General features: G+C 45.1%; 1 protein-coding gene across 2 annotated transcripts in view; it reads right to left on the bottom strand.

Moving 5' to 3' along the window:
* fam199x (family with sequence similarity 199, X-linked) overlaps positions 1-19,906 on the bottom strand; it is a 31,835-nt gene extending 11,929 nt beyond the window's left edge. Inside the window, exons 1-4 of one of the 2 annotated variants that reach the window (XM_043705157.2) lie at positions 19,761-19,906; positions 15,470-15,654; positions 9,090-9,318; positions 6,648-6,800 (exon numbers count right to left, since the gene is read on the bottom strand). In XM_043705157.2, coding sequence (XP_043561092.1) covers positions 6,648-6,800; positions 9,090-9,318; positions 15,470-15,636 — 549 coding nt within the window. In that variant the 5' untranslated portion in view covers positions 15,637-15,654; positions 19,761-19,906. The remainder of the gene's footprint in view (positions 1-6,647; positions 6,801-9,089; positions 9,319-15,469; positions 15,655-19,760) is intronic. The other variant, XM_043705156.2, reaches the window with a different exon arrangement.
* Between the last annotated feature and the right edge of the window lie 219 nt (positions 19,907-20,125).

Raw genomic sequence — 20,125 nt, 5'->3', positions numbered from 1 at the left:
CCTCTTCTAGTTATATTGTTGGGTCACATGGTAGAGGATAAGGGCACAAGAAAGGAGAAATCAAATAATTTAGATATGCAAGCCCTTTAGAGCCTGTTGATAATACCAGCTTCTTAGTCTTTGAACTCATTTATACAGTCCGGGAGGACTGTTGATCACTGCTGGACTTTCCCATACAACAAAATAAATTATTCCAATAGTCTCTTTCATGGGGCGGCACGGAAGCTCAGCGGTTAGCACTGCTGCCTCATAGCACCAGGGTCCCAGGTTCAATTCCAGCCTCGGGTGACTGTTTATGTGGAGTTTGCACATTCTCCCTGTGTATGGGTTTCCTCTGGGTGTTCTGGTTTCCTCCCACGGTCCAAAGATGTGCAGGTCAGGTGAATTGGCCATGTTAAATTGCCCATAGTGTTAGGTGCATCAATCAGAGGGAAATGGGTCTGGGTGGGTTACTCTTTGGAGGGTCGGTGGGGACTGGTTGGGCCGAAAGGCTTGTTTCCACACTGTAGGGAATCTAATCAATTTCAAGAAAGAATTGGAGAGAGCTCTTAAGGATAGTGGAATCAAGGGTTATGGGGATAAGGCAGGAACAGGATACTGATTGAGGATGATCAGCCATGATCATAATGAATGGTGGTGCTGGCTCGAAGGGCAGAATGGCCTACTCCTGCACCTATTGTCTGTTGTCTAAGATGTCTGAACTGCCCAAAGACCTTTACACCCAATGAAGTACTTTAGCAAGTTAGTGACTGCTGTAATGTAGGAAACACAGCAAATAATTTGTAAACAGAAATAAACTGATGATCAAACAGTCTGTGATTTAAATTATGGAATGAAATACTGGCCAGGACACTGAGGGAATTTGCTTGCTCTTGAAAGCCATGCAACTTTCAGACTTAATAAAGTTCAGCTTTTTTTAGGTACGAAAACGAGACTCCCAGATGGTACGTTGCCTACCAGGTACTCGGGTCAGGGATGTCACTGATAGGTTACAGAGCATTCTAAAAAGGGAGGGTGAACAGCCAGTTGTCTTGGTGCATACAGGCACCAACAATATAAGTAAAAGACGAGATGAGGTCCTGAAAGAAGAATTCAGGGAGATGGGAGAGAAGTTAAAGAGGAGGACTTCAAAGGATTACTCAGGATCACTACCAGTGCCACATGCTAGCCAACATAGAAATGAAAAAATAGGCAGGATGAACACGTGGCTTGAGGGATGATGAAGAGGGAGGGGTTCAGATTTGTTGGACATTGGGACCAGTTCTGGGGAAGGTGAGACTATTACAAAATGGACGGTCTACATCTGAACCAGACTGGAACCAATGTCCTTAAGGGAAGTTTGTGCTACTGCTGTTGGGGAGGTTTTAAACTAATGTGGCAGGGGACTGGGAACCAGAAGAGAAAATAAGTCAACAGCGAGGTGGACACTGGAGACTGTAAGAATCATGAAGATAGCATTAATAAGGGGAAGAGTAGACAGAGAGCAGATGAATGCAAAAGAACTGGTGGCCTGAAATGCATCTACTTTAATGCAAGGAGTATAGTGGGTAAGGCAGATGAACTTAGGGCTTGGAGTGGTGCCTGGGAGTATGACGTTATTGCAATCACAGAGACTTGGTTGAAGAAATAGCATGATTGGCAACTAAATGTTCCAGGATATAGACACTTCAGACAGGACAGGGAAGGAAGTAAAAGGGGGGTGGAGTTGCACTGCTGGTCAGGGATGATATCACAGCTGTGCTCAAGGAGGACACTATGGAGGTCTTGGGTAGTGATGCATTATGGGTGGAGCTGAGAAATAAGAAGGGTGCAGTTACATTGTTGGGGCTGTATTACAGGCCTCCCAACAGTGAGCGTGAAGTAGAAGAACAAATAGGTAAACAGATTATGGAAAGATGTAGAGGCAATAGGGTAGTGGTAATGGGAAATTTTAATATTCCCAACACTGACTGGGATACTCTTAGCGCCAGAGGTCTGGATGGGGTAGAATTTGTAAGAAGCGTCCAGGAGAGTTTTCTAGAGCAGTATGTCAATAGTCCGACGAGGGAAGGGGCCAAATTGGACCTGGTACTGGGGAACGAGCCAGGCCAGGTGGTAGAAGTTGTGGTGGGGGATCTCTTTGGGAACAGTGACCACAATTCTGTAAGCTTTAGAATACTCATAGACAAAGATGAGAGTGGTCCTAAGGGAAGAATACTAACCTGGGACAAGGGCAATTATATCAAAATTAGGCAGGAGCTCGGAAATGTGGATTGGACATAGCTATTTGAAGGGAAGTCCATGTTTGATATGTGGGAGGCTTTCAAAGATAGTGCAGGATAGGCATGTCCCGTTGAAGGCAAAGGAGAGGAAAGGCAAGATTCATGAACTGTGGATGACAGGAGAAATTGTACAACTCGCCAAGAGGAAAAGGGAAGTGTACGTAAGGTCGAGGCAGCTAAGAACAGAATGGGTCCTGGAGGAATATCGGAAGAGTAGGACAAGTCTTAAATGAGGAATCAAGCGGGCTAAAAGGGGTCATGAAATAGTTTTAGTGAGCAGAATTAAGGAGAATCCCAAAGCATTTTATTCTTATATAAGAAGCAAGCGGGTAACTAGAGAAAGGATTGGTCCACTAAAGAATAATGAAGGAAGGCTCTGTGTTGAACCTGAGAGAATGGGTGAGATTCTGAATGACTACCTTGCATCAGTGTTCACTGAGGAGAGGAACATGATGAATCTTGAGATTAGAGATAGAAGTTTGATTAGTCTGGATCAAGTTGACATAAGTAGGGAAGATGTGTTGGGTAGGCTAGAGGTTATTAAGGTGAACAAATCCCCAGGACCGGATGGGATCTATCCCAGGTTACTGAGGGAGGCGAGAGAGGAAATAGCTGGGGCCCTGACAGATATCTTTGTGGCATCCTTAAATACAGGTGAGGTGCCGAAGGACTGAAAGGTTGCTCATGTTGTCCCCCTGTTCAAGAAGGGTAGTAGGGATATTCCGGGTAACTACAGACCAGTGAGCCTGACGTCAGTGGTGGGAAAGTTGCTGGAGAAGGTACTGAGGGATAGGATCTATTTATATTTAGAAAAGAATGGGCTTATCAGTGATAGCAACATGGTTATGTGTGGGGGAGACTGTATCTTACCAACTTAATAGAGTTCTTTGAGGAAGTGACCAAGTTGATAGATGAAGGAAGGGCTGTTGATGTCATATACATGGACTTTAGTAAGGTGTTTGATAAGGTTCCCCATGGTAAACTAATAGAGAAAGTGAAGTCACATGGTGTGCAGGGTGTTCTAGCTAGGTGGATAAAGAATTGGTTGAGCAACAGGAGACAGAGAGTAGTAGCTGAAGGGAGTTTCTCGAAATGGAGAAAGGTGACCAGTGGTGTCCCACAGGGGTCAGTGTTGGGGTCACTGTTGTTTGTGATATACATAAATGATCTGGAAAAGGGCACTGTTGGTATGATCAGTGAGTTTGCAGATGACACGAAGAGTGGCGGAGTAGCAGAAAGCATAAGGGACTGTCAGAGAATACAGGAGGGTATAGACAGACTGGGGTGAGTTGGACAGAAAAGTGGCAGATGGATTTCAATCCAGACAAATGTGAGGTGATGCATTTAGGCAAGTCTAATTCTAGAGCGAATTATACAATGAACGGAAGAACCTTGGGAAAAGTTGATGGGCAGAGAGATCTGGGAGTGCAGGTCCATTGTACCCTGAAGGTTGCTGCACAGGTGGATGGAGTGGTCAGGAAAGCATATAGTATGCTTGAGGAGAAAGTGAGGTCTGCAGATGCTGGAGATCAGAGCTGAAAATGTGTTGCTGGAAAAGCGCAGCAGGTCAGGCAGCATCCAGGGAACAGGAGAATCGACGTTTCGGGCATAAGTATGCTTGCCTTCCTTGGATGGGGTATTGAGTATAAGAGCTGGCAAGTCATGTCAAAATTGTACAAGATATTGGTTCGACCACATTTACAATATTGTGTACAGGTCTGGTCGCCACATTACCAAAAGGATGTGGACGCTTTGGGAAGGGTGCAGAGAAGGTTTAACGAGGATGTTGACTGGTATGGAGGGTGCTAGCTATGAAGAGAGGTTGAGTAGGTTAGGATTGCTTTCATTAGAAAAAAGGTGATTGAGGGGGGACCTGATTGAGGTTTACAAAATCATGAAGGGTATAAACGGAGTGGATACAGATAAGCTTTTTCTCAGGGTGAAGGATACAATTATGAGAGGTCACGCTCTCAAGATGAGGTGTGAAACGTTTAAGGGGAATACACGCAGCAAATACTTCACAGAGAGGGTGGTGGGCGTTTGGAACGCATTGCCAGCAGAGGTGGTAGATACAGGCACGGTAGATTCATTTAAGATGCGTCTGGACAGATGAATGAGTAGGTGGAGAGCAGAGGGATATAGGTTTAGACAGTAGATTTGGATCGGTTCAGGCTTGGAGGGACAAAGGGCCTATTCTTGGGCTGTAGCTTTTCTTTGTTTTTTGTTCTTGTTCTAGGTACCATTCAGGTCAACAGGTCAGGCAGCATCCAAGGAGCAGGAGAATCGAAGTTTCGGGCATAAGCCCTTCTTCAGGAATGAGGAGGGTGTGCCAAGCAGGCTCAGATAAAAGGTACGGAGGGGGGACTTGGGGCAGGGGCATTGGGAATGCGATAGGTGGAAGGAGGTTAAGGTGAGGGTGATAGGCCAGAGAGGGGGTGGGGGCGGAGAGGTCGGGAAGAAGATTGCAGGTCAAGAAGGCGGTGCTGAGTCCTCAGGTTGGGACTGAGATAAGGTGGGGGGAGGGGAAATGAGGAAACTGGAGAAATCTGCATTCATCGCTTGTGGTTGGAGGGTTCCTAGGCGGAAGATGAGGTGCTCTTCCTCCAGGCGTCGTGTTGCCATGGTCTGGCGATGGAGGAGGTCAAGAACCTGCATGTCCTTGGCGGAGTGGGAGGGGGAGTTAAAGTGTTCAGCCATGGGGTGGTTGGGTTGGTTGGTGCGGGTGTCCCAGAGGTGTTCTCTGAAACGTTCCGCAAGTAGGCGGCCTGTCTCCCCAATGTAGAGGAGGCCACATCGGGTGCAGCGGATGCAGTAAATAATGTGTGTGGAGGTGCAGGTGAATTTGTGATGGATATGGAAGGATCCCTTTGGGCCTTGGGAGGGAATTGAGGGGGGAGGTGTGGGCGCAAGTTTTGCATTTCTTCAGGAGAAGGTGCCGGGAGTGGAGGTTGGGTTGGTGGGGTTGTGGACCTGACGAGGGAGTCCCGGAGGGAGTGGTCTTTCCGGAACGCTGATACGGGAGGGGAGGGAAATATATCCTTGGTGATGGGGTCTGTTTGGAGGCGGCGGAAATGACGAAGGATGATACGATGTATCTGGAGGTTGGTGGGGTGGTAGGTGAGGACCAGTGGGGTTCTGTCCTGGTGGCGGTTGGAGGGGCAGGGTTCAAGGACGGAGGAGCGGGAAGTGGAAGAGATGCGGTGGAGAGCATCGTCAACCACGTCTGAGGGGAAATTGCGGTCTTTGAAGAAGGAGGCCATCTGGGTTGTTCGGTATTGGAATTGGTCCTTCTGGGAGCAGATGTGGCGGAGGTGAAGGAATTGGGAGTATGGATTGGCGTTTTGACAGGGGGCAGGGTGGGAGGAGGTGTAATCTAGGTAGCTGTGGGAGTCGGTCGGTTTATAGTAAATGTCCGTGTTGAGTCCGTCACCCGAGATAGAAATGGAGAGGTCGAGGAAGGAGAGGGAGGAGTCTGAGACGGTCCAGGTAAATTTGAGGTCGGGGTGGAAGGTGTGAGTAAAGTGGATGAACTGTTCAACCTCCCCGTGGGAGCACGAGGTAGCGCTAATACAGTCATCGATGTAGCGGAGGAAAAGGTGGGGGGTGTTGCCAGTGTAGCTGCGGAAGATGGACTGTTCCACATATCCGACGAAGAGGCAGGCATAGCTGGGGCCCATGCGGGTGCCCATGGCTACTCCTTTGGTTTGGAGGAAGTGGGAGGATTGAAAAGAGAAGTTGTTCAGAGTGAGGACCAGTTCAGTCAGTCGAAGGAGGGTGTCAGTGGAAGGGTACTGGTTGGTTTGGCGGGAAAGGAAGAAGTCCCTCCTCCCTACCTTTTATCTTAGCCTGCTTGGCACACCCTCCTCATTCCTGAAGAAGGGCTTATGCCTGAAACGTTGATTCTCCTGCTCCTTGGATGCTGCCTGACCTGCTGCGCTTTTCCAGCAACACATTTTTCTGCTCTGATCTCCAGCATCTGCAGTCCTCACTTGCTCTACCATTCAGGTCAACCTCAATAATATTATTTTATTTTGAAAAATCACAACTCCTAACACTTTTGAAAACTGCATCATTAACTGAATGAAAATTACAACATTTGCATGAGAGAGATGTTTAAGTTCTGCTCACATTAATTTTAAAAGCCGTACCTCCTTCAAGAAAATCAGGTTACATGACTGTGCTGTGATACTGATATAGAAGATAAAATACTAAATATATATCTTCGGTTGTTATACTTTATATATTTCTAAGCCAGCCTTTTATCAAGTGGAATTGTCTGTTCTCATTCATTGAAGAACAGCTGGGTCAATTTAGCATAAAACCTAGCAATCTCCACATTAAACAATAATCTTTGAAATGAATATCACCACCCCTCCCCCGAAATACCTGCTCATCATTAGACATTGCACTCCAAGGAAGCTCATCTAAACTTCTGTGCTGTTTGCTTCTTCGCTTTAGAACAGGGCAAGGAGAACTTGGAATACTCGGAACCACATCAGACAAGACATCACTTCCACTTGCAAAATCACTACCAGGCAGCTTTGAAAGGAAACAGAAAACCTCAAGATCAAATTAATATGAAATAGCTATAAAAAAAGACACGCCTTTGATGCTTACATTCAGAATAGTATCAGCGTTTAGATTTAATGCACAATCTCATGAAGTGTAAACTCTGCTAAAGACAAAACTATGATTGTGCATCAAGTGAAAAGGACTTTTGAAATCTTTCAACTCTTCAAGTCAGTAAGGCAAAGCTAAGGTGGAAAAGCCTCTGGCAACATACAGTAACATGCTCAATAAAAATTTCATAATCACAGCTCATTGACAATTTGCTATAACACTTACTCACATTGCAAAAGAAAGCAAGACAACATCCCAATGCTCCCCATCCATCTTTTGAAGGCGTTGATCTCTCACTGGACTACTGCTGCATTGCTGACTACCTTTGACAGTAAAGTCAGCAAGCTATTCCACCAAGGGAGCTTTGCAGCATGAAATGAGATGCATTTCTTCAAGCAGACATTTTAAGCAGAAAGGAGGGGCTGGAACTCTGAATCATGTTCTCTTGCTTACCCAGGGTGTCCAGACAGCAAACATGATCTGAGATGGGCTTGCAAGCACTGCTCCAAATCTAGGACCACTGCAGGTCTGAGATTGCCAGCAGCACATTTGATGGTTTGTTTTAAGGGGAGAGAGAACAACGAAAACACCCACTAAAACATCCGTTAGCCTTTTATACGTGATCTGATGTTAGCAGCAAGGCGTCTGCCAACCCACGCAACACAATAACCTGAAATTCTTGTTTTAATAAGCAACTGAGTATTGCTGCAAAGATAAAGAGATGGGCTGTTGAAGCTTTCCATCTTGCATTCACCAGGACAGATGCAAGAATAACAAATTTCAGGAGGAATAACAACTAATATCGAACAGCAAGCTGATCTCAACAGATTTGGAATTGTATCTTGGACCTCGTTGATCTTGGCTGCTCATGCAATAAAATTTGTCATGAAAGTGAAGAGTTGAGTTTATTTGCCTAATCTTTTATGGAAAAGAAAAATGCATTAATCACACATTTCTAAGCGAACTTGCTCAAGGAAAATTGGTAGTAATCGACCTATTCTGGATATGATAAAATCATGAGGGGCATGGATTGGATGAATAGCCAAGGTGCCTTTCCTAGGGTAGGGGAGTCTAAAACTTGAGGGTTAGGTTTAAGGTAAGAGGGGAAAGATGTAAAAGAGGCAACCTTTTCACACAGATGGTGGTGTGTGTATGCAATGAGCTGCCAGAGGAAGTGGTGGAGGCTAGTACAATTCCAACATTAAAAAGGCATTTGGATGGGTATATGAATAGGAAGGGTGTAGAGGGATATGGGACAAATGCTGGAAAATGGAGCTAGATCAGATTGGGATGTCTGGTCGGCAAGCATGAGTTAGACCGAAGGCATGGTCCTCATGTCGTACACTCTGACTCTAAAACAAATTTGAATCTAACCTACATTCAAAATTCCTTATAGCAGAGGTAAGGAAAACCTGCTTCAGATGAACATGACTTTGTACAGCATCGACTCTTGGGCACTCATTCTTGTAAATCTCACAAGAAACCAGTTTTCTGCTTGAAAATATTAAATGCATATTCATACCTCCATAAATATATTGATACAGAATGAAAGAAATCACAATGCAAATGGGTTCAAGTATGTGCTGCCAGCTTTTCAGCTCACAACCAAATCTCTTCTTTGCACTGATAGTCTTTATTTTCAAATTCTCATCCAAATCCACTTTAAGGGGTGCAAAACGTGCCTACCATAATGAACGATCAGAATATATCTCAAAGTATTTCACTGCAAACAGCACAGTAAATTTGAGCATAATAAGATTTCACAAACAGCAATGAGACAGCGACCAGATAATCTGGTTTAGGTGGTGATTGAGTGATAAATATTGGTCACAACATTGGGAGGACTCCTGCTTTGCTGAGTTTTTGCATCCATCAGAGATGAGCAGTGAGTCAAACAGCCATTTGAGAAACAGCAGCTCAAATAATGCAGCACTAATTCATCACTGTCCTTAAGTAAACCATGTGTGTGTGAAACCAGTCTGCTGCTTCTCCCAGTGGTGAGTTGTCTTAATTGCCAACTTACCAACAAATTCAACAATTCTTTCACTATCTACTCTTTAATAGATCCTCTCAATATAAACTTGAAAAGGAAATACTTCTGGCTAATTCCTTCAGGAAGTACTGGTGCAAAGAGCATAAAGGCTACTTTCCGAGCTGTACAAATATTCAATTCTACAATTGCAGGCAAGAAAAATAATTTTGGCTCACCTGCCATTCAAACTCACTGTCTGACCAATCCCAATAGGTACTGATTGATGAAGATACGTCACTACAGACACTACCCTCTGGAAAGAGGTCAAAAGATGCATTCTGAGTGAATTCCTGATCATCCAGCAGGGAATAGCAGTCTTCCTGATCACCGCACGAAACAGATGAGAAGAGTTCCTCACTGCATTCGGAGCTTGCTACACTTGTGCCACAGGAAGTCAAATTCCACCTATGTTTGAGCAGAAAAAAATGCTTTAATTTCTTGAAGTACTGGTGAAAGTTAATAGGCCTCATCATTCAATTTTAAAATAAAGACACCTTAAATATACTATACATATTTAGATCAGTGCTGGTTAAGTCAAGAGCTTAAACAAGGAGTTCTGAACTATGTTGGCAATTCATTTCTTCTTAGCGAGGAGACATTAAAGTGATTGCATAAGCTAGTGATCTCACTGGAAGACGAAAAAGAATTGGAAATTCCTTTTCACTTTTACTCAAAGAAACTATTCTCCTCCCTCACCGATTCACGCCAATCCAGAAATTGCTGGATGCTGCACTCAAGGATGTAGTAACTAAGACACCAACGTCTGAAGCTAAAACAAAGCTCAAATGCAGAATTTCCACCTCCAGCTGCATGGTTGTGTCTCCACCCCTTGCACAGACCTGATGAGGATTACCGATGCAAGCAGCAACACAGCTGTAGGCAAAGCAGCATTTAGCAAAACAATATGGCACTCATTAAACAACAAAACATATTACTGGAAACAGTCAGCAAGCGTGCCAGCACCTATAGAGAGAAAGCAGAGGCAATGTTTCAGGTTGAGGAACCCTTTTGGAGAACTGACACTCATTATGCTGTAAAAAAAACCTTGCCATCAGTTGATCATACTGACACCATATGGACCACGTACATGATGGGTGGCACAGTAAATAGTATAGATGGCAACCAAGTTGCACAGGGAAAGCGATAGATAAGGTGAATGGGCAAAAGCCAGCAGACTGAATGTAGGTGGTCACTGACTAAAAGCGTTTGCAAGAAAGATTGGATTGCAACCTTCATGGAAAAATAGAAGGAACTGGGACACAGGGCTGCCAGTCAAACTGCATCCCAACCCCGCCCAAATCCCCATATTAAAAAAAGCCCTTTCATTGGGAAAACCATCCCTTACTCTGATCTTGCGACCCTGTTGCCTTCCTCCTCCCAAACCTCTCCCTAAACAGAAAAGGCTGGGGTGGATTTGTGAGACTGGCATATTCAGGCAATGTTTCAATGTCTCAGAGCTCCTGTCTCAGATTATTTTAAGCTGGGGTCTGGGTTAAGGCCCCCCTACACCTCTAGGTTTATGACCAGGCTCAGAGACCCCACGCTGGGGCAACACGGGCAGAGCAGCGGGGCACTGTCACGCTGCAGTGACCCTTTTGTGGAGCCTCACTGGGACAATGCAGACCGGGGGAAGACAATAGGCTCTGGGGCTTGAGGGGACGCATCCTGGGGGTGGCCTTAAGGTTTGTAATTTTGTGCCACACCTCCCTTCTACAAGGACTCTCACCCCAGTCCCTACTGGAAGCTGTGCCGGCAGTTACTTCCAGCATAGGGCCCATTTGTGGTGTCCCTGGGTGTTGACACTGGTGTTGGGGGTTGGCCGTTGCAGGGAGCGACCCTGGGAGCTACTGAGGTTATCTTGGCAGCCTCGGAGATGGGGTATTTCTTGCAGACGTACTCTGCCCCCTTACACAAATGGCACTGCATTCCATCTGCCATCATTCGGGCACTGTAGACAATCGCTTCATGGATAACTATAAACATCCCCTCGGTCTCCTCCTCCAGGGCCAGGCTCATGTAAACCTGGCGTCAGGAAGGAATACACATAGTGAAGGAGGCACTTCGCGAGATTGATTGGGAACAGTGCAATCCCTGGTCTCACCTCTCTGAGCTGATGCAAATGGGGGAGGAGGAGTTCACCAACAACATAGGGCCCAATGTCAGAAATAACTACCCAACGTGGAAGCCTCTATGGGGTCGGCCAGCAAGTCCCACCCATGGTGAGCCCCCTCATGGGGATAGGTGCACCGCCTGATCGGTCCTCAAAAAGATACCAGCCTGATCATACATTTTCAACATGGCAACAATGGCGGCCAGGCTGATGACAGCAGCCATTGCCTTAGGGCACACCTTGATGCTCTTGTCTGGTTTCATGGAGGTCTTCAGTCTATGGCTGTTTGTAAATAACTGAAATGGTGACAGGATGTTGCCAGGTATGAAAGGTTTGAGATGTACAGAAAGACTGGGACTTTTTCCCACTGGCACATTGGAGGTTGAGAGGTGACCTGATAGAAGTTTATAAAATAATGAGAGGTATGGGTAGAGTTAATAGTAGTTGTCTTTTCCCTAGGATGGAGAATTTCAAAACTAGGCGACACATTTTTAAGGTGAACAGAGAGAGATTTGGAAAAGACATGAGGCAAACATTTACACAGAGGGTGGTTTGCGTGTGGAATGAACTTCCTGAGGAAGTGGTGGATGTGGTACAATTACAATGTTTAAAAGACATTTGGTTGGATACATGAATAGGAAAGGTTTGGAGGAATATGGGCCAGGAGCAGGCAGGTGGGAGTAGTTTAGTTTGGAATTATGGTCAGCATGGACTGGTTGGACCGAAGGGTCTGCTTCAATGCTGTATGACCATCGAGACGGTGGGGGCTGAGGAAATGCAGCTGCCACCAGTGACTCTGGAGTGGAAGTGGAAGTCACCGTTATGGAGAGAGCCTTGCCCACCCCTTAAAGAAACAGCTCTAACCAAGTGTAGAGTAGTTCAGATCCAAGTAACAATTCTTCCCAAGCCAGCCCAGCCTAGATAGCAGTTGCTTCTTAACTGCTCTTAGTACAAATAACAATGACTTCATCAAACAGTTATTTGTCTAAGCAACGCTTTCTAGTCCACATTGCAAGGTGTACCAAGTTCTCCAGTCCAAGCAGCAATTGCTTTCAAACAGCTCAAGCCAAACAGCAACAGATTACCGCAGCCCCAGACCAAGCAGCAGCAGCAAACCTCCACCTCCTCCTCAGCAGGGTGCCACCTGAACTCCAAGGTCTTCTGGGTCAGAGAGAGGACAACTAGTATTGCACTATCAGAGCCCTACTGAATTCAGCTCTTAGATATTTAGCCTGTTCAGAGATGTCATTTAACACCTCGAGAGCAGATGGGACTCCTGGTTCAGAGGAAGGGATATTACCAATGTGCTCCAAGAGTCTCTGTCCAAATACAAGTTTCAATGAGCATCAATCAACTCTGGAGCTCTTCTGGTTGACCTAAGGGCTCTTGTGGCCCAGTGGCAGTGCCCTTACCTTTGAGCCAGGAGGCCTGGGTTCAAGACCCACTTGCTCCAGAGATGTGTCATAATGTCTCTGAACTGGTTCATTTGAAACTTTTTGGCTTTTACCGCCAAACCCAGAGGCCTGACTCCAAATGACAACTGCTTCAGAAATATGTAATAATATCTTCTGAACAGATTGATTAGAAAATATAGTTGACATTCGAGGGCTCTTATGGTGCAATGCTATCGTGCCTATCTTGGGAGCAGAAGGTCTGGAATCAAGTCCCACCTGCCCCAGATATGTGTCATTTCATAATTCAACCCATTCAGGTATCTTCTGGTGGACTATTAAAAGTATCTTGAACACTGAATTTGTGTTTATTGCTTAGTTTGCTTTCCAAAACGTCAAAAATCACATGACACCAGGTTATAGTCCCATTTAGATTAGATTACTTACAGTGTGGAAACAGGCCTTTTGACCCAACAAGTCACACCGACCCTCCGAAGAGCAACCCATTCACCTACATTTACCCCCTCACCTAACACTACAGGCAATTTAGCATGGCCAAATCACCTAACCTGCACATAATTGGACTGTGGGAGGAACCGGAGCACCTGGAGGAAACCCACACAGACACGGGGAGAATGTGCAAATTCCACACAGACAATTGCCTGAGGCGGGAATTGAATCTGGGTCTCTGACGCTGTGAGACAGCAGTGCTAACCACTGTGCCACCGTACCGCCCAACAGGTTTATTTGAAACCGTGAGCTTTTGAAGCCCCCGCTACTTCTTCAGGCAGCTAATGAGAGAGAATACATCGGACATAGAATTTATACGTAAAATATCAAAGGGTCATACATCCTAGGTGAATGTGTTGAACAGATTTAGATGGCTATTAAGTCTTTAAACAGTTAGAATGGAGGTGCAGATTTCAATTGATTAATATGCAAATCCAAGAATTTCTTTCAAGTCACTGCTCCAAGATAACTTTAGGTTTTATTAGAATAAAGGTGACACCTCGGGTCAGACAATGCATTTTAGGTGTGAGGCCATGTTTCAAGTCTGTTTGTTTCTCAACCTGCAGTCAGACTGGCTTTATTTCCAGGTTGAATTTTTATTAGGAATAACTCGAGACTAACTACCAAGAAGAGAAAACACCCTGGGACCACAGGGAGAAGACCAGGCAATCATTGTCACGTGGATCAAAATCTAGTATGGTGGTGTATGATCATCCAGAGTTACGTTAAAGCACAAGATATTTAATTAGATTCACAGTGTAAATTGTTAAGTTTGTATTTTATTATTATAACATTGTGTTGAATAAAGATTATTATTATTAAGATGCAACTTGTAGTTTCTTTGCTAGGTATAAGAGTTAAATACACTATATGGCAGGCCCAACAAATTTATAAATTCCTACTTTGGAAATAAAACCAGTCTGACTCCAGGTTGAGAAACAAACAGACTCGAAACATGGCCTCACATCTAAAATGCATTGTCTGCCCTGAGATATCAACTTTATTCTGAAGTTATCTTGAGGCAGTGACTTGAAACAAATTCTGGGATTTACATACTATTCAAGCCCTTCCAGATGAAGGGCTTTTGCCCAAAACGTCGATTCTCCTGCTCCTCGGATGCTGCCTGACCTGCTGTGCTTTTCCAGCACCACTCTAATCTAGATTCTATTTAATCAAAACCTGTGCCTCCATTCTAACTGATTAAAGACTTAATAGCCATCTAGGCTTTTCAATACATTTGCGTAAGTTATACGATCCTTTGATCTTTTGCTTATAAATTTTGTGTCTGATGCATTCTCCCTCACGAGCTGACTGAGGAAGAAGCAGGGGCTCTGACAGCTTGCGGTATCAAATAAACCTGTTGGACTATAACCCTCACACTGTGATTTTTGACTATTGATTCAGGCTAGCTCCCCAGCCAATTTGGCACCTCTGCCTTTACACTCCTGTCTTCCAAAAAAAAAACCCATGACAAAATTATCTTTTTAAAGTGACAGCATTATCACAAACTTTCCATAACTGCTCATAAGATGGAGGTACAGATGACAAAGGTAGGTGGAAGAATACATAATGTTGAGGAAGTAGGAGGCTGCAGAAGGACTTGGACAAGCTGGAGAGTGGGTAGAGAGGTGTCACATGGAATACTTATTGGAAAAGGATGAGGTTTTACACTTTGATAAAAAGAATTGCACCACTGTAGCTGGTGAATTTGAACTTAATTAATACAATCTGGAATTGAAATCTAGTCTGAGTGATGATCACCATGACATCGTCTGCCATGTTTACTTATTCTGGCCAACATGTGACTCTGGAGCCACAGTAAAGTAGCAAATTCTTAACCTCCTTCTGAAGTAGCCGAGCAAGCCACGCAGTTCAAGGACAATAAACGATGGACAAAAAATGCGTTCCTTCTTGGCACACCCACACTCAGGAAGGAATAAAAGAAAGGTGACAGTGAAAACATTAGCATTTACAAAAGCAGCTTAATTCAGTAGGTAAGGGCAAAGGATAACTTATCCAAATTGAAATATTGTAATGAATACATATTTTAAAGGCCAGCCAATTCTACAAGAGTAAGAAAATAAACACGTTTAAGGCCAACCCAAGAAGTCTATTCCACGTACAGGTCGCTTTCCTATAATGTGCATCTCGTTCACGTGAATTTGCTGTAACGCCATTGACAAATTGGGGACACTGTTACTAAAGCACAAACTTTTAAAACATGTGTTAGCTGTAACGCAATTACTGAGCCAACAACTTAAGCGCTATTTCTAAGGCACGACTTTTCTATAACACGAGGTTGCACAAGAAAACAACCATCACGTTATCTGATAAAAGTTTTAGTTTAACTCAGGTTACGCAAATCTGCTTCTCTTGCAAACATTAAATAGAAACGAGTTGCCTCTCCTTAGGATAAAAACTGCCAAAGGAGATAACAGTTTACACAGTCATCTAATCTTGTACCATACATTACAGACAAATGGAGTAATAAGGCCACTTGGCATGAGTGAAGGTAATACTGGACAGTTGACTTGATGTTACCTACCTGTTGGTATGAAGTCTACGCAATGGATCAGTTCTGTGGCATGATGAAAGCTGGCAGCCAAAATCACTAATGTCAAGGCTGGCAACATCACTTGTGTGTCCCCTTTGTGGTAGCAAGGGGAATGGTTCATCTGGTGCTAGGAACTTGCCATACAAATCATCTGACATTTTTATGCAGGTAGGGACCTGTCAAGAACAGATAAAGGAAAGATTTCATACAGTGTTGATGTGAATATGTTAAACCTGCGGCCTTCAGGCACTGCCATCAACTCCACTACCAAAGAATCATACAGAAGGCTATTTGTTCCCTCATGTCTGTACCAGCTCCCCAAAAAGATACCTGGCTCATCTTTTTCTCCAGATGCCACGAATACCACTTTATAATGAGACCCATTCCCCTGCACATTTCCCCCTCATTATGATTATATGCCATGTTTCTATTTCACAGAAGCCTAGTGATCTGTAATTTCTTAACAGTGAGAATTTGGTTAAGCTTGTAAGACAGTTACTAAATTGGTAAATATCAATTGTAGACCCAGACACTTGAACCGAAAATCCAGGTACATACCAAGAGCAGGAGGAATGGAGTGCTGCACTGTCAAAGAAATCAGTTTTGAGATGGAGCATTAGGTGGACATTAAAAGCCCAATAGTACTGCTTCAAGGTGAAGGAGCAAATCTCTCCCCACTGTCCTGGGTACTACTGATCACTCAATCAACAGCACCAAAATCGGTTACTTGGCGATCAGCATAATATTCCTCCTGAAAATTTGCAGTCTGCAAATTGGTTGCCATCATTCCCACAACAGTGAAGTGTCCGTGAATACGAAGGGCGACTGGACTTGAAACATTAACTGTATTTTTGTCTCAACAGGTGCTGCTGAATTTCTCCAGCAATTTTTGTTTCTCTTCCCAATTCAGCCCAATAGTTAAAAATTCCACTTGTGATATGTAGATATTGTATGGGACAGGAGCTTCACCCCTCACTGTCAGTACATCAGGGAAGGAATTTATTTTATCAACACCTGATCTCTTTTTAAAAAAAGCACGAACACAAAGAACTATTTTCTCCAGTCAGACTTTCCTTACACCAAAATGCTTTTCAAACTAGTTGTACGTGTTAGAAGATGTAATCAAACTTAAAACCATATGGATTTAAAGAAAATGAAGTTGTGCGCTTACAAACGAAGTGAAAAGAATAGCAGTGTGGATGCTGAATGTCTGAAACAAAAACAGAAAATGCTGGAAATACACAGCAGGGTATTTAGTGTCAGCTTTTGCAACAATGGTCTTTCATCCAGACCCCACTTAATATTTTCCTAATGTCATGATTAGATATTTATTGTCAATGGTCTCAAGCAGGCTGACTGTACTCGAGTCATAGAGATGTACAGCATGGAAACACACCCTTCGGTCCAACCCAACCATGCCGACCAGATATCCCAACCCAATCTAGTCCCACTTGCCAGCACCCGGCCCATATCCCTCCAAACCCTTCCTATTCATATACCCATCCAAATGCCTCTTAAATGTTGCAATTGTACCAGCCTCCACCACTTCCTCTGGCAGCTCATTCCATATACTTACCACCCTCTGCACGAAAAAGTTGCCCCTTGGGTCTCTTACATCTTTCTCCTCTCATCCTAAACCTATGCCCTCTCATTCTGGACTCCCCGACCCCAGGGAAAAGACATTGTCTATTTACCCTACCCATGCCCCTCATGATTTTGTAAACCTCTATAAGGTCACCCCTCAGCCTCCGACACTCCAGGGAAAACAGCCCCAGCCTGTTCAGCCTCTCCCTATAGCTCAAATCCTCCAACCCAGGCAACATCCTTGTAAATCTTTTCTGAACCCTTTCAAGTCTCACAACATCTTTCCAATAGGAAGGAGACCAGAATCGCACGCAATATTCCAACAGTGGCCTAACCAATGTCCTGTACAGCTGTAACATGACCACCCAACTTCTGTATTCAATACTCTGACCAATAAAGGAAGCACACCTTCTTCACTATCCTGTCTACTTGCGACTCCACTTTCAAGGAGCTATGAATCTGCACTCCAAGGTCTCTTTGTTAATTAAATATTTAATGTCATGTCTCAAATATTTGTGGTCCCAATCTTGTCATAATGATACCTAACAGAGAGGCTAACTTTACGAACTGTGTTAACTCAATTCACCATAGTGACTTTTCAGCCTCAACCGTACTCTGCTAATTGGTGTAAGAGCATTCTACTATTCTTATCCCATCCTGCCTTCCACAGACCCCTTGCAACAGATCACCAGTGGTCTTCATGCTTTAACCCTTCCCATGCTTTCATGCTCTTTATTTACCATACTCTCAGCCCCAATTTCCTGCCTTCTCCTAGTAACCCTTAATCCACTCACTAATTAAGAGCCTGTTTGTCTTAAAGACACTCAATGATTTGGTGTCTCCAGCCTTCTGCAGCAAAGAGTTCCAGATTCACCACCTTCTGAATGAAGAAGTTCCTCATCTCAGTTCCAAAGGGTTGTTCCTTCATTCTGAGGCTGTGCCCTCAGGTCCTAGTCTCTCCTAATAGTGGGGAGATCTTCTCCCCATCCCCTCTATTCAGGTCTCTTAGCATCCCATTAGTTTCAATCTTCAGCCTTCTAAATTCTGAGTAGAGACCCAGAGTCCTCAACTGCTCCCAGACCTCAGTTCCTGTGATCATCCTTGTGAACCTCCTCTCGACCCACTCCATGACCAGCATAGCCTTCCCTCAGTCCAGGGCCCAAAACGGCTAAGAATATTCCAAATGTAGTCTGACCAGAGCCTCATACATCCCTGCTCTTGTATTCTAGCACTTCACTACTCCCAGATCTGTGCCAAAATCCTTCAGTAATCAGTAATGGTTAGAAAAGTGGCCTTGGGCTTTCATCTGACTCATTTCCCTGCTCCTTGTTCTGTGGAATTGTGTGGCCACATTGCACCTTTGCCATGGAATAGCAAGTCATCAGCAGCCAATGAAAACAGTTTCCAGGTCCTTGCATTACAATCAAATTATGCGAGGTGGCGCTGAACATTTTCTGCTGACATCGATGACTGTATCAGCGCCGCCTCGTGCTCCCACGAGGAGGTTGAACAGTTCATCCACTTCACCAACACCTTCCACCCCGACCTCAAATTCACCTGGACAGTCTCAGATTCCTCCCTCCCCTTCCTCGACCTTTCTATTTCTATCTCAGGCGACCGAATCAACACTGACATCTACTAAAAACCGACCGACTCCCACAGCTACCTGGACTACACCTCCTCCCATCCCGCTCCTGTAAAAACGCAATCCCATTCTCCCAATTCCTTCGACTCCGCCGCATCTGCTCTCAGGAGGACCAGTTCCAAAAACGCACAACCGAGATGGCCTCCTTCTTCAAGGACCGCAATTTCCCCCCCGACGTGGTCGACGATGCCCTCCACCGCATCTCTTCCACTTCCCGCTCCTCCGCCCTTGAGCCCCGCCCCTCCAACCGCCACCAGGACAGAACCCCACTGGTCCTCACCTACCACCCCACCAATCTCCATGTACAGAGCATCATCCGCTGTCATTTCCGCTACCTCCAAACGGACCCCACCACCAAGGATATATTTCCCTCCCCTCCCCTATCAGCATTCCGTAAAGACCACTCCCTCCGTGACTCCCTCGTCAGATCCACACCCCCCACCAACCCAACCTCCACTCCCGGCACCTTCCCCTGCAACCGCAGGAGGTGCAAGACTTGCGCCCACACCTCCCCCCTCACCTCCCTCCAAGGCCCCAAAGGAAACTTCCATATCTGCCACAGATTCACCTGCACCTCCACACACATCATCTATTGCATCCTCTGCACCCGATGTGGCCTCCTCTATATTGGGGAGACAGGCCGGCTACTTGCGGAGCGTTTCAGAGAACACCTCTGGGACACCCGGACCAACCAACCCAACCACCCTGTGGCTCAACATTTCAATTCCCCCTCCCACTCCACCAAGGATATGCAGGTCTTTGGACTCCTCCATCGTCAGACCACAACAAAACGACGGTTGGAGGAAGAACGCCTCATCTTCCACCTAGGAACCCTCCAACCACAAGGGATGAACTCGGATTTCAACAGTTTCCTCATTTCCCCTCCCCCCACCCCGTCTCAGTCAAATCAATCGAATTCAGCACCGCCTTCCTAACCTGCAATCTTCTTCCCGACCTCTCCGCCCCCACCCCAGTCTGACCTATCACCCTCACCTTGACCTCTTTCCACCTATCACATTTCCGACGCCCCTCCCCCAAGTCCCTCCTCCCTACCTTTTATCTTAGCCTGCTGGACAAACTTTCCTCATTCCTGAAGAAGGGCTTATGCCCGAAACGTCGATTCTCCTGTTCCCTGGATGCTGCCTGACCTGCTGCGCTTTTCCAGCAACACATTTCCAGCTCTGATCTCCAGCATCTGTAGACCTCACTTTCTCCTCAGATTTTCTGCTGACAGTCCAGTCGAGAAAAGCTTGAGTAAATCAGAAGCTACACAAATGCCTGAATATTTATTGCATTTTATAATTCTATCTGAGGTATTCTGCTTTTTTCCAATGTAGACATTTTTGGCGTTCTCTGGAGAGAACGCCAGAAGTAACATTTACCTCAAATTGTGGAATACTTGGAATGGATTGCAATTG

Source organism: Chiloscyllium plagiosum, unplaced genomic scaffold, assembly GCF_037043375.1.
Source record: "Chiloscyllium plagiosum isolate Xiang-an unplaced genomic scaffold, Cpla_swu_hap1 HiC_scaffold_11, whole genome shotgun sequence".
Classification (NCBI taxonomy): Eukaryota; Metazoa; Chordata; class Chondrichthyes; order Orectolobiformes; family Hemiscylliidae; genus Chiloscyllium; species Chiloscyllium plagiosum.
This window is presented reverse-complemented; position numbering and strand designations above follow the sequence as displayed.